At 39.6% G+C, this 14,255-nt stretch overlaps 3 protein-coding genes across 7 annotated transcripts; 2 read left to right on the forward strand and 1 right to left on the reverse strand.

Annotated features, from left to right (window-relative positions):
* The first annotated feature begins 857 nt into the window (after positions 1 to 857).
* si:ch73-352p4.8 (cystine/glutamate transporter) lies at positions 858 to 6,396 on the forward strand. 2 transcript variants are annotated; one of them, XR_008604746.1, is made up of 14 exons: positions 858 to 1,111; positions 1,918 to 2,044; positions 2,137 to 2,252; positions 2,346 to 2,471; positions 2,552 to 2,651; positions 3,135 to 3,179; positions 3,273 to 3,396; positions 3,489 to 3,592; positions 3,668 to 3,764; positions 4,671 to 4,820; positions 4,908 to 5,085; positions 5,212 to 5,281; positions 5,438 to 5,530; positions 6,297 to 6,396. XR_008604746.1 is itself a non-coding variant. In XM_055020378.1 (12 exons), exons 1-12 carry the CDS (start codon positions 889 to 891, stop codon positions 5,274 to 5,276), a joined length of 1,455 nt encoding a protein of 484 aa, XP_054876353.1. In that variant the 5' UTR covers positions 858 to 888; the 3' UTR covers positions 5,277 to 5,390. The 2 variants fall into 2 exon arrangements, 1 of the variants encoding a protein (XP_054876353.1); XM_055020378.1 differs by lacking the exons at positions 5,438 to 5,530; positions 6,297 to 6,396 and having other exon boundaries at positions 5,212 to 5,390.
* Positions 5,544 to 11,763, reverse strand: foxm1 (forkhead box M1). 3 transcript variants are annotated; one of them, XM_055020377.1, is made up of 10 exons: positions 11,295 to 11,467; positions 11,097 to 11,140; positions 10,499 to 10,983; positions 10,234 to 10,373; positions 9,254 to 9,445; positions 9,041 to 9,169; positions 8,836 to 8,895; positions 8,099 to 8,147; positions 7,841 to 8,013; positions 5,544 to 7,514 (listed from the first exon to the last, which is right to left on the reverse strand). In XM_055020377.1, exons 3-10 carry the CDS (start codon positions 10,947 to 10,949, stop codon positions 6,732 to 6,734), a joined length of 1,977 nt encoding a protein of 658 aa, XP_054876352.1. In that variant the 5' UTR covers positions 10,950 to 10,983; positions 11,097 to 11,140; positions 11,295 to 11,467; the 3' UTR covers positions 5,544 to 6,731. The 3 variants fall into 3 exon arrangements, with proteins under 3 accessions (XP_054876352.1, XP_054876351.1, XP_054876350.1); XM_055020376.1 differs by having other exon boundaries at positions 11,097 to 11,190; XM_055020375.1 differs by lacking the exons at positions 11,097 to 11,140; positions 11,295 to 11,467 and adding an exon at positions 11,574 to 11,763.
* A 93-nt stretch (positions 11,764 to 11,856) lies between these two features.
* On the forward strand, positions 11,857 to 14,095 carry rhno1 (RAD9-HUS1-RAD1 interacting nuclear orphan 1). Of its 2 annotated transcripts, XM_055020379.1 has the most exons (3): positions 11,857 to 12,028; positions 12,155 to 12,342; positions 12,793 to 14,095. In XM_055020379.1, exons 2-3 carry the CDS (start codon positions 12,178 to 12,180, stop codon positions 13,507 to 13,509), a joined length of 882 nt encoding a protein of 293 aa, XP_054876354.1. In that variant the 5' UTR covers positions 11,857 to 12,028; positions 12,155 to 12,177; the 3' UTR covers positions 13,510 to 14,095. The 2 variants fall into 2 exon arrangements, with proteins under 2 accessions (XP_054876354.1, XP_054876355.1); XM_055020380.1 differs by having other exon boundaries at positions 11,857 to 12,342.
* The last annotated feature ends 160 nt before the right edge of the window (positions 14,096 to 14,255 follow it).

Genomic DNA, 14,255 nt, shown 5'->3' on the forward strand with positions numbered 1-14,255 from the left:
TTTAGGGGTATTAACGTTATGAGGGCTATATGTAAACTATGCTTCCAGACTTCTATTAGATAAGAGTCTGACATTATACTTGAAGTCTTATACGTTTTCAAATCAAAGGTCAGAAAACTCCCTTTGTCATAATATATACTTTGTTTTAAATCACTTTGAATCCAAGAAAAGGGCTAAGATATATAAACGTCCATGACTTTATATCTTCTGTTTCCCTCTTGTTGCTTTCATGTTCAAATAGCAGATGTAGCATTCCCTCCTCTGAAGGAGCCTCTCGGTTCATACTGTGCAGGAATTTTAACAAGCGGGCCTCCTGTTGATGAGATGAAGCTGACATCCATACAGCGTTCAATCGAGAGAAAAGAGGCAAAAACAAGCTAATCAAGTGGCCTCAGTCTGTTTTTTGTTTATCAGCTGAGCTGATCTGAGGCCTGGACATGAAATCTGCATTGTATTTTTTGAGTTTGTCAGCAAAAAAAAAAAGTAATGGCATGAATGAAATCAGCTTGAATACACTTGAACTACAAAACATGCATTTGAGTGAGAAATATGTGTCCCCCTGTGTGAATGCTGTAAGAATCGGCTTTCTGGCTGTCTGTGCAGTTGCTTCTACACCTTTTTTTTCTCAGAGTCCAAAAGTCCACACCCACATCAGCGCTTATTTACCCAGACAAACATTACGATGCAGGAAAGTGTCAAGCACTTGAACTAGCTTTAAATAATTCCTGGAGCTTGGAAGAGTGCTGGCTTTGTTTTCTGTACCCTGGGTGGGTGAGCCAAGAGCCAATGAGAGGAGAACGTGGGGTGGGGGGAGAGTGGGAACAGTTCTGGCCTACACAGTGTGCTCCCACTACAGTTTCGCTCAGTGACCCACAGACACACACAAAAATGGAGAGGACACAGATAAAGAAAGAGCAAGATAAGGGGAAGACGGAGGAAGAGGCGGTGCGCCTTCGGAGGGAGATTGGGTTGCTGCCTGCTGTGTCCTTCATCATTGGGACTGTGGTTGGCAGTGGGATCTTTATCGCTCCGAAGGGAGTGTTGATGAACAGTGGCAGCGTGGGGCTGTCTCTGCTGGTGTGGGCGCTGTGTGGCATCCTGTCCCTGTTTGGTAAGACCATGCTCGTTTTCCCTTCTTCTTCTGCATCTATAATAATATACCAATAAGGAAAATATTGCATTATTTTTTGTATCCGAACTTGTTCGTCTTTCCATGCCAAATAATATCTAATGTCATATTGTCCTGCTTGTCCTTTGCACTAGTAATTTACTCTGAATTTTATAAGTCAGGTGAAATTTTGAAGGAGCTAAAGTTATCTGGAGTTTATATTTTCAGTGGGACGAAAGTCATTTATAGCAGGGAAACAAGTATCAAAGCAAAATATTATCAAAATATCTACAATATTCAAGTCAAGTTTATTTGTATAGAACATTTCAGCAAAAAGGCAGTTCAAAGTGCTTTACATCACAAAACACCATTCAGTCATCAGTTATGAAACAATCAATATTGCATTTCATCAAATGTCATCAGTGAAATGATCAAATGAAACATCAAATATACTACTATATATATCTACTAGTCAAAGGTAACTCTAAACAGGTGGGTTTTAAGCACTGATTTAAGGGAAGTCAGTGTTTCAGCTGTTTTGCAGTTTTCTGGAGGTTTGTTCCAGACTAGTAGAGGACAGAAGCTGAATGCAGCTTCTCTATGTTTGGTTCTGGTTCTGGGATCCAGAGCAGAGCAGAACCAGAAGGCTTGAGTTAAAAATCAGCAGATCTTTCATGTAATTTGGTGGTGAAATGTTCAGTGATTTATAAACTAACACAAGTATTTTAAAACGTATTCTTTCTGAAAAAATGAAAAGATTACATGAACTACAAGTAAATACGAGTCTTCCTTTTCCTGTTCCTTCTCAGGGGCCTTATGTTACGCTGAACTCGGAACCACTTTCACAAAATCTGGAGGTCACTACACTTATCTGCTGGAGACACTGGGGCCCCTACCGGCCTTCTTAAGACTCTGGGTTGAGTTCCTCTTTATAAGGTATAAGTTTTGTTATTTTTTTATTGGGGTAATTGAAGAAAGATCAGAATGACACCTTTAAAGTATAACTACATTTTTCTTTTGTTATTCAGACCAGCTGTGGCGTCCTACATCTCGCTAGCTTTTGGACGTTACGTTGTTGAACCTTTATTTGCACCTTGTCCTGCTCCTTCAGCGCTAATCAAACTCGTCAGTATCCTCGGAGTGAGTGAGTGGTATTGCACGCCTTCTTGCCTACTTTATGTTTGGATCATTATTTCCCATTCAGTTGAGACATAATTTGCGATGTGTGTCTCTGTAGCATTTGTTGTTGCAGTTAACTGCTGGAGCGTAAGCCTGGCCTCCCGCACTCAGGTCACCTTGACCTTCATTAAGATGTTTGCGCTGGTACTCATAATTATTCCTGGGGTCATAGCTCTAGCAAAAGGTATGATGATGATGGAATCAGTAATACAGAATAAGATGGCGTTCCTGGGAACTTTTGAACTTTTCCACTGCTCTATGCAGGAAAGACAGAAAATTTCCAGAACGGATTTGAGTTGGAGTCCATAACTCTGGATAGGCTGCCACTGGCTTTCTATAATGGTTTATACGCATATGGTGGATGGTAAGTAAGCACAGTTTATATTTTGACAAATTATATTTACAAATGTTGACATATTTGATTGGATTTTATGGGTTGGACTGACAGGAAGTAGAACATAACTGTGATGTGTTTCTTTCAGGATTGTTCTGCGTTTTCTCCATCTGTTTTCCTATTAACCCTACATTTACTCTCCTTGCTGACAAAAAAACTTTTCCACAGCCAACACTGTTTCAACCTGCAGTGAGTGTGTTGAGGGTAAACTGCCAAAGTACTTTTCCACCACACATAACAAACAGTTCAATTTTGCTCTCATTTGATCGAAGCAATGTCTTCCACATGTTTGCTGCAAGACCTGTGAGAAAACATGGGTGGGTTTCTTCCAGCAATGGTTTTCTTCTTGTCACTTTAAAGGCCAGATTTATGTGGTGCACAAATAATGGTTGATTGTAGTAGTTTTTCTTTAGGGGTATCAGAGTAAAGTTCAGTTTCTCCTTCTTCTCCTAGGTTTTATCTGAACTTTGTCACAGAAGAAGTAATAAATCCAAATAGGTATTTTGTATATTTGCCTCAGATTGAGATGATTCTTTTGAGTGAGTTGAAAAGGAAACCTTCATGTGTTCTGTGTGAATCCTGTGCTTTCAGAAACATCCCTTTGGCAATAATATGCTCCATGGTGACGGTGACAGTGTTTTACGTGCTTGTAAATGTGGCCTACTACACCATGATGACGCCCGCTGAGCTGCTGCTGTCGGATGCAGTGGCTGTGGTCAGAAAAGAGCAAAATGTTCCACAGACGAAGAATGTAGAGGGAATGTGTTAGCACAGCTGTGTTGTGATGTGACGTTTGTTTGCCTGCAGACGTTTGCAAACCGTGCTCTTCAGGGCCTGGCCTCAGTGATTCCCATTCTGGTCGCTCTATCGTGCCTCGGAGCTCTCAATGGCGGCTTCTTCGGGTCACCCAGGTATTATGAGAGCAAAATCTGGCTGCGCTTAATGTTTTCTGTGCAGTTCTGAACTTATTAGATTTGTGGTGGCAGGATGCTGTTTGTGGGCGCCAGAGAAGGCCACTGGCCGCCGATCTTTTCCATGATTCATATCCGACAACACACACCTTTACCTGCAGTGCTCCTCCTGGTCAGTACTGTCCAAAAACCACAAATCAAACTAAACTGTTCCATCATAACAGATGTTGAAGAATAACAACTGCATTTGATCATTCTTCTATTTCTTGTTCTCTGCAAAAGTCTTGTTATATTTTTTTGGTGTGGAGCTTTTAGAATGAATCTCATTTTAATTTATTAATCGTCATCCGCCAATCTGCACACAATATGACATATATTAACATGTCATTTTTTGTCAAGTTTAACATTACATGTGATTAATTTTCTATTATTGTTATTAGTGACATGTTGTTTGACTCATTTCCTGTTGTTTACAGCACTTTGCTCCAAAGAACATGCTTCACAATGTAAGCTCACCTTGAGTTACATTTTAAAGTAACTCAAGATGGAGTTGTAAAACTCCTTCTCATCCAAATACTTAATATAAAATTAAGAATTTTATTTTATTTTAAACATTTGGAATTTTTTATTAGTTCATTCTGGATCTGCTGAAGCAAAAAGTATATATTTTTTTAAATAAATAAAACTGTCAACAAAGAAAGACAATTTGCATTAATATGCATGCTTCATTGCACTGTCTGCACACCCTGGACAGAGCACATGAACTGAATTACCATTGGATGTTGTGTGCTTGTCTTGGTGTGGCAGCTTTATTCTCCTTCCAATACACAGCTACTGTCAGCTTTACAATCTCCCTCTAGAAGACCTCTGATCTATCTTCTCTAAAAACAAAGGCAGACTCAATGTTAGAGTCTCAGCTCCTAAGATATTTCACTAAACCATTCTGAAAGTTTGTATTAAACTGGAGTAAGAACATGTGAAGGGTCTGGAATAAAGCGACTCTCAGAGCTGTAGAAAGCTGGGCTTTTTGTGTCTTAGCCGCTGTAGCAGATTAAAGCTGCATTGTGTGTCTCTCCAGTATCCATTGGTGGTGGTGATGTTAATCACTGGGGAAATCTACCAGCTCATCAACTTTGCCTCTTTTTCACGCTGGTTCTTCATCGCTCTGGCAACCTTGGGCATGCTCATCCATCGATACCGCTTCCCCCACCACCCGAGGCCCTTCAAGGTTAGTGTGTTTTTCTGAGTCTTTCAGTTGTTTTTCTTTCAAATCACAGGACTCTGATCATCTGTCCTGCTGCTCACCCACCTTAAGGTCCCTCTGGTCATTGCGGTCACCTTCACAGTGGTTTGCTTCTTCATTGTGAGTCTCTCGCTTTATTCGGACCCCTGGAACACGGGGCGGAGCTGTGCCCTCACTCTAACAGGAGTTCCAGTTTACTACGTGACTGTCCATCGCTCTCGGGTGCCACATAGAGTAATGCACATTTTCAGTAAGTCGTGCCATGACTTACTGTAAGTGACTCAACTTTGAATATATGTGACTTGAAATAAGCGTGTTCAGCATGTCAAAATTTAATAGAAAAGATCTGACTGGTGCATATGTCTCATTTTCCCAGATTATTGCAGCGAACAGCTGCAGATCCTACTGGAAGTGGCTCAACAAGAAGTCCAGACATACTGAAGACAGTTAAGACATTTAAGTTTCCACTGCCAATCTACACCTTCGTTAGAGTCCGAACTAACTAAAATACTTCTTTTTGTACAAGAAAACATTAAAAAGAATATTTGTAACAGACATATACGCATTTGACTGCTGCTTTACCAAGATACATTTTCTTCCAGTATGAAGAACATTGAAAAAGCATCAACAACCCCTAAGACGTCTTAAAACATTTTCATGCTGAAAAAAAAAAATTGCAGCATCGTACAAGCAAGGTAAGCCAAACAAAAACCTTTGCTAACGTTAGAATTAGTAATAAAATACATGGCATATCTTTTTAAAAACATCTTGTCCAAGATGCCAATATTTTTTACAGTTCTACAACATATAATAAAGCTAAGGTTACACAGAGTTGTATTTAAAACAAAGGTTATCCATCCACACCTTGCAAATGCCACGTTGTAAAGACCACACAGTTACAGTGATGAAATTAAATAGAAAAATCCTTCAATTTTATGAGGATCTAAGGAATTTATTGTAGTCCTACTTCAGAAAACAACCTTTCTTCATAAACAGATGAATTCATAGTGCTGAAATTAAAAAGCTGAGACAACAGAAGGACCTGTTCTTAAAAACACACATTATTCAGTGGTACATAAATAGGTCACGTCTCAACTTCAAAGATGATACTGCAAATAATCTTTCTTACTGAAGACATATACTAAATATTCTGTATTTTCTCCCTTAAGAGATAAAAAGAGCAGTTCACAAAAATTCCTCTGTTCAGATAAAGTGCCCTTCAGTTGACAACGGCACATCCAATAATTACAGTGAAGATTTCTGAAAACAGTTCTACAATCAGACAATCCTATTGCTGTTAGTGCTACTTGTAATACTTTTTTTTTAATTGCTGGTAAGACTTTTGAACCCAACAACAGAGTTTACCAAGTGATCAAATAATCTATTGTACAACTGAAAGTCATATATTATAATGTGCAAATCAACATATGTATACACTTAAATATTTCTCTTCTCATGCAGCTCCTATAAATGACAGCGATGCAGAGCGGCTAAAAGATAAGACAAAAGAGGAGGGCCACATGCAAGAGAAGAATTTGACACACAGAACAGTAAAAGCAAGTGCAAACATGAGAAAGTTACAAAAAAAATAACAGGCAAATACAAAGTGGAAGATGAGCGTGTAGTCTCTTTGCCGATTAAAGCATCAGGTGAAACCTTGGTGAAGCCTTCTGAATACCCTACCTTGTTATTTGTACTGGAGTGAAATTAATAAATTATATTCAGACAGAAATCAAACTAACCACAAACTGAGATTGATCACACAACTCCAGCAATAACCATCAAAAACACACAACAGGTGGATCATGACCAGATGAGAAATGCGTCTGTTTTGCTGAGTCGGTGCGTGAGCGCTTTAGTGTTCAACAACGGATTTCTAGCGTTTTAGCCTCCTGGCTACATGAACTGACCGAGGAACTCTGACAGGCTGATGTTAGCGATGCCCAGGTCTTCGTCGTCCAGGGCGGAGAAGCTGATGTCCACCAGAATCTTGCTCAGGCTGTCGTTCATGGTGTCCAGGATGAGGCCCTCTGTGATGGAGCGGTTGGACGGCGAAGCGGCAGGCGCGTCTGCCAGCTGCACTTCGGTGGGGGAATCTGTCGGTGGAGCTCTGCAGGGGGCCGGTGTGAGCAGCTCCCTGGGGGAGCTGAACAGCGGCAGCTCTTTGAAGGGAGTGCTGCTGAAGCTGAAGGTGGTGTACTCCTGTCGGGGCGTGACAACGGGACCGCCCGGCGTGCGGATAGGACTGAAGTCCAGGACGCTTTGGCTGTCTTTGCCAACGGGCGTCACCTTCCAGGGTTCAAGTGTGACGTTGGGAGGTGGCTTGCTTGGCGTGGAGGAGCTCAAGTGGCTGTGACTCTTTACGGGCGTCTTGAAGTAGAGTTCTCGCTCAGGGCTGCCCTGGAAGTGCTGCTGCTGCTCGGTGCTGTCAGCTTCTCTCACGTCCTGGGAGGTGGACGCGTCAGAGGCGACGCCGGAGTCAAAGAAACTGTTGTCGGGGCAGAGGAGGATGGGCTCGTCCTGCAGAGAGTTCACCAGGCTCTGCTTACGACGGGAGCTGCTGGACTGCCTCTTCGGAGGAGGTTTTCGTGTCTCGCGTTTTGTCGGAACATTTACGGGTTCCACCTTCAGGTCGACCTGAGGAGCCAGAGCCACGGCTGGACTGTCACCCTCCGACACCTGTGAAGACGACAAGAACAGAACAAAATCCCTAACTTTTCATGTGGAAAATTAGATATGTCACATTTTTTATGTAGAAGACGTTTCAACTATAGTTTACTGTGAATGTAAGGAAAAAAGGGAAGAAATAATTCAAATGAAAGGTAGTTTTTAAAAAAAGATATATTCTATCATTTGTAACTAAAAAAAAAAGCAATTACTTAAAATTGAAGATCAAATTTTGCATTAAAACCTGAAATGTTATTTTTAAGGCATATGGTCCAGCATCTATGTTCAGCATGACTTGAAGTAGTTTTTCAGTAACTACGCCTACACCGAATGTGTACCTTGGGGGCAATGCGGACTCTCTTGGTCCCTCGTGAAGCATTTTGTTTGTGCTTAGAGCCTGATGGGCAATAAGAACCAGACAAGGAAGGCAGATAAGCAGAGGAGGCAATGGGCAGCTGGATAGGAACCAAGTAAGAGTCTGTACGGGGCAGCAGGGGTTTCATCCTCCTCTCTGAAAACAAACAGAAAAACACTTTAAGAAACATACAGTTACACTAAAGAAAACAAACATTTCTTGTAAGTTGTGTTGAACTGACCCGTGGAAGCTGGTGCTTTTCTTACAGCAGATATATTCTTCTTTTCATGCTGCGAAAGCAACACAGAGGATCACTTTAGACAATACAGCTTTAGTTTGACAGAAAAACACTCAACATTTCAATCGGTGCATGAAGCACCTCACAAAAACTTTAAGATCTCTTTAACTTTTCAGTTTGTTATGTCACTTCGACAAATGTCTATGAAATGTAATAGAATTTTTTTTTTGAATGACAGAACGACATAAGATCTGAAAAGTGTGGCATGCATTTCTATACTGGGCAGCCAGAGTATGTTTCTTGTAAGTTGTGCTGAACTCACCTGAACTCACTCACAGCTCAGTCTGTGAGGGGAGCTGGATTTTAAAAGGGCTTTTTACAAATGCATGCCACACTTTTCAGAGATTTATTGGTAATAAATGTTGAAAAGCAACTGTCCCTCAACATGTTTATTAAACAGTACTTCATTTTGGTCTAGGACAATAAAGTATAGAGGCATGTCATGGTAACAAGACAAAACATGAAGTGTTTTTTCTTCTACCTATAAAACAAGATGTCAGTTCTTCAGCTGCAGCTACATTTTGAATCTAAAATATAGATTTTACATTATAAAATCTACATTTTAGATTTTATAATCTAGGTCTCAGAAGAAATTAAACATTTGACTTCCCGTGCTGTTTCGCCCTCTGCCTAACTGTGGTATGAAAATAGTTCTTCAACAAGAGGTGGATCAGTCTTACTTGGTGGGGGCATGGAAGCAACGACACAGGAGAAGAAACGGTCCCCGGATCACAACAAGGCTACAGAAAGAATAGAAACAAATCAGACAGCAGTTATATTACAAAATCAGAGTGGAGGAAAGAAGAAAAAGGGCAATGGAAGATAAGAAAAACAGGTTTACTTATTTAATAAACGCAACATGTACGTGAAAATAGTGATGCTCACCCTGTAAACCTGATCAAGGGTCAGGCATCGATTGATATCTGGTCGAATTGTCCAGAAAGAGGTTTTACCATCTGGCGACCGCTCACGGATGAACATGTCGTGCAGAGAAAGATTGTGGCGGATTGAATTCTGCAAAGGAACAAAACCAGTGAAATCCTTCATTGTTTTGCTTTGAGATGCAATCTAATTTCCTCTGTTAGTTTTCTGAATCACCTTCCATCCCGGTTTGGCCACTTCTCTGTAATAAGGGAAATGGTCCTCGATCCATGTGTAAATTTCTTTCAGCGTCATGCCTCTGTTCTTCCTGCTGTTGATGGCGAACTGGATCATGGCTGTGTAGGAGTACGGCGGTCTCTGTAACGTGGGCTGATGAGAACCTTCTGGGTTTGAATTTGTACTGTGGGTCTGAAAGAATGCAAAGAGAGTTATAGACAGACCCAATAACTACTAAGGGATAATAATTCCAGTCTTAAACATGTAAATTTAAGTCAATTTTTGTCATATCATTAAGATTTTAATAAAAACATTGATTGTTGTTGCTGAGTTTTGAAATTAACATGTTATGCGAAAAAACAGAATGTAAAAAAGATGAAATTCAGAATGCAATCCCCCAAAATAAAAATTAAAAAAACATTGCTTTTCTTATTAGTAAAAGGACCAGATCACTGGTTTAAGGTTATTTGGTCCTTTATTCCTTTTGCAAAGGTATATTTCCATTTATTGAAGATACTTAGAGACTAATTTGTGAACTTGAATCTCCGAGCCACTAAAAATACACTCATACTTCCAGACTGTTTTGTGATGACGATATTGCATTCACTGATGTCAGATTGATGTTTGCAATTTGGTATGTAGTGCAATTCTAATGAAATGTAACTAAAATCAAAATTTAAAGTGAATTTCAAATCAAACACCATAATCTGAACCATGATCCTGTAGTTATAGAGCATAAGTTATATTAAAAATATTTTAATTGTACAGATGTGTTGCTTTTGCACGTTTCTAAAAATGTAAGACATTTTGAAGTCTTTTAAAGACCAGTACGTATAAAATAAACTTATACGCTGAGTTAAAAATCTTAGCAAGACAAAGATAATCACATTTGACTTGTGTGCTTTTCCATCTAGGTTTCCTAACAATTGCTCTGTTTCCACTTCAACAGTGAAAAAGTAAATAACAGAAACAAGGCTGACCTGTAAAATCTGCGGTGCTTGAAGCTTCTTCTCCTTGTCAGTTGTCTGATTTGCAAGGTGTGGCTCCAAGGCACTGGTATTCATTTTGCCCAGCCACTGGATATTGGTGAGGCTGTCATCTAGAGGACTGCAACTTGCACCTATGTTCATTGATGCATAAAGGAGAGAGAACAATTTACATAATTGACACATTAAAATGGAATATTAATGGGAGGAGAGGGAGCTATGGACGAGGGTGAAGCTACAGCTCTTCATTCATACATACTTGACTGATTTCCAGTGAGAGGTTTAGCATCTGGCATATTGTGGATAGTATCTGACTTCACTGGTTGTGCAGCTGTACTTCCTGCAGGGGATGGCTCCTCTTTGACAGCAGCCTGGCAGAAAGATCCATTACCCCTGCTGCCACTCTCACTCAGCAGGATGAACTTGTTTGGGCCTTGGACGCCACTCTCTTTTCCCTTTGCAGTGAGCACACCGATGATGCTTTGCAGATCTGCCTCTTTAGGGATGACAACCACCTGAGTGTCAGACATGGAGGGGTGATTCATGATGGGGATGCCATGAGGGAGGCATTGGCTGGCTGCTGGTTTAGCCGGCTCCCCAGAGACTGCTGCACCGTGCTGGGTTTGCTTGTTAGCCTGAGTTGGTTCATTTAGCAGAAATGGAAGTTTTCTTCTTTTCAGAATCAGGGGTCTCCTTGGGCTCCGTCTCATGGTCAGATCGCTAAAATTACCTTTCACAAGATTGCTGTGCAAAAAACAGCAAACAGTAAATTAGACATGTAAATAAAAACATGCGTAAAACACGTTCAGTATGTTTTCTAAAAATAAACATTTCAATTTTTTAAATATTACTCCTACCTAAAATCACCGCTAGACCAACGTTCAATACTACCGGAAGAAAACTGACAACATCGAGGTTAGTCAGTGGGGTTGGTTCAGACTGGATAATAACCTTTCCACATTAATAACACAAAAATAAATATAAAAGCACTTTCGTGAATACTCTAGGAGTCACAATAATCAAACAGAATATGTGTTTTTGTGTGAAATTCAAACCCTTTTTGTCGCTATGTCGACTCAGTCGCTCAATAACTGCTCAGTTGCAATTGCTGTTTCCTTAGCGACCTGTGCCTTCTAGAACAACCGTTTCTTAATTTCACATCTTTTTTACCGTTTAATTGGAATACATTTAAAGTTTATGTTCATTAGTTAACAATTTATGCACATATAATTAAGTATTCGGAGGATATGTCTCTCTTTTTAAAGGACCGGCTAGCATAACTGCCAGGGTAGCAGAGCGTTAAATAGGCTACTTTCATAAAAATGAATCCAAACCTTCATATTACTGCAAAGTCTCAGGCGATCCCACTTGGCTGAACCCCGAGGCGAAGTTGAGAAATTGCATTCATAGTTGTTGTTTTTGATTAATCCACTGTAACTGAGACAAAAACCATGTAATAAAGTATTATTTACATATCTTCAGCTTCAGAGACGTTTTTGAATTTTGGCGCTGTGGGCGCTGCCTCCTGACGTCACGCTTATCACGTGGTAAATATTAACCAATAAGAAGCCAGGGGATACCATCGCTAGGTGGCAGTAATGTAACTGCAGGTTGGGATTCTAATCGAGGAAGAAAAAGAAGAAAACCGGGAAATACAACAATGCCAAACAAGACAACAAGAAAACGGAGCAGGACAGACAAATTGTATAACTGAGGTTTATTTACACATGTTAATTATGAAGACGATGTCTTGCGCAAAGAACAACGTGACAGAAGGAAGAATATAGAAGTAGGCGCTTGAAATGAAAACATTTGAATGTATTGAAACTGTAATTGACACTCTAAAACGTTAACGTTTGATATTTCCGTGTGGACTTTTATTCTAGCTTACCTTCTGTGACATATCTTCCTCTAGATTTTCAGGAATGATTTATATTAATGCCCCGCAAAGCCATAAAGGCGGATACGCCTGCCCTGCAATTTATCGAACGGCCTGTAGGTGGAAGCAAACTTCAACATGCGCCTGAAGTCCGAGCTGCAGTCAACCCCAAGGACTTTTTTCCGGAGTCACTGACGCATAACAGCTCAGATCTTAATTCGTGGGTAAGTTCTGTTGTTTACTCTTTTAAAAGATGCACTTTGGTGGAAAAAAATGCATCCAAATCAAAGTCCATTACTACAAATGATCATATGGAGTCACAGGGGATTTGATCTGTTAAATCATTATAAAACGCAGCTTGATTTTGGAGTTTGCAAAATTAAGCAAAATATATTTATACCTGCCAGGGTTTATACATAACCTGCATAGGTATGGAAAATTCTGGGATGTTTTAGATCTAGACAAGTTTTTTTAAAATAAGTTTTTTATTATATTTAAATCTTCACCATTGCTGAAATATCCACCATAAATCCATAGTGAACTTGGTTCTCTGATAATTTGAGTTTGGACACAGACTCTTGATGTGCAACCCATGGCCATGTTAGTACTAGCTGTATAAGATTACTGCAACTCTTATTGTATCATCCATTTAACTTAATGTTTCAAAATTTCAGGTAAACCCACAGTTTGACTGCTCATCTGCAGCTGCAGCTCCAAAGAGACGAGGGAAGAGAAATGGGCAGAAAACCTCAAGTTTACCTGACCGATGTAGTCAATTGTCCAGAAAAAACAACACATTCAAATACCCCTCCTTGTCATTTCACATTCCGTTAAAGGACCAGTCTCAGAAACAGTCAAGGACAACAACCACAACAAAAGGTGCAGCATCTAAAGTCAAAAATCAACCTCGTGCAACCGTTTGCCACAGCAAACCGACTGCAAATTCAGCTTACTCAGACACTCCAAAAAAGCTGTTTGCCACAGCTGGAAAAAGGAATGCTGAAACACTTCCTGATGGCACTGCCTCCCACAGTAGAAGTGTGAATAAGCTTGGAGTTCAATCTGAAGAAGTGACACGTAGATGCAGAATTCCAACACCTACCTCCACTAAGTTGATAACCACTGAAGTCAGCAGTGTTTGCCCACCACCTGATGTGGACACTCCAGAAAGGATGTGGGAAGAGGTCGACCATTCCTCTTCTTCCCCCAGATTTTTACTGTTTGCTCAGCCATGTACATCACTATGCAGAGGCCCACCTGAAACCTTGGTGGCTGACACACCAGAGAGGGACTATGGGGTGAAGGTGACATGGAGGAGGAGAAAGGGGCTGATGCTGATGTTAAAAGAAAGGGGCTTCCTTTCTGACTCAGATGTACTAATTCATTGCTAATTTTTTTTGTCATTTCTTTTTATCCATTCTGATTTATTGTTTAGATTACTGTTGTATATTACTGTAATAAATGAAGACAAAGCATATTTTACCAACTGCAAAATACAAATTACACAGCACTGATTCAGACTATTATCTACATATAACTATGTTTACTTTAAAATTTTACTGTCACATATACCAATATTTTGCCCATTCCAAATATAACTCGTAATACATAATTTCTTAAAGAACATTTTTCTTCTGTGACTGTCATAAATCTTATTCAGCTGTTGCAAAACAGAATATGAAAGACACAGCATTATTTTCAAGTTTTAGTCAATGTATAATTATTAAATGAATTATAATTTAAATTATATAAAATATTGTATTGAAGGCATTGTTGATTTGAAATGCATTGTAACTGCTATTAAATGTGCAACCTTGTATGAAGCTACACTATTAAAAACGGTATGAAATATACTTTTTTGATAAAAAATAAAATTCTACTCATTGTTTTCAAAAGTACAGATAAAATTGTTACTTAATTTTGAATGATTCCAAATTATTCATATTACTGTCGTGTGGTTCTTGTAATCTAATGAGTTTGTAAACATTTCAGAGATAAAGTTATTAAAAATGCACTTGTTCCTCCAACAACCCAACTCACGCTAAAATGATCATTTCCTTTGGATACATTTTCTGTTTTGAGTTCGTGACTCATCTTTGACTTGTCTGGCGAATATTTCATAATAAAAATCAAAATA

The sequence above is a fragment of the Poeciliopsis prolifica genome, unplaced genomic scaffold, assembly GCF_027474105.1.
Source record: "Poeciliopsis prolifica strain line A6 unplaced genomic scaffold, Auburn_PproV2 SCAFFOLD067, whole genome shotgun sequence".
In the NCBI taxonomy this organism is placed as follows: Eukaryota; Metazoa; Chordata; class Actinopteri; order Cyprinodontiformes; family Poeciliidae; genus Poeciliopsis; species Poeciliopsis prolifica.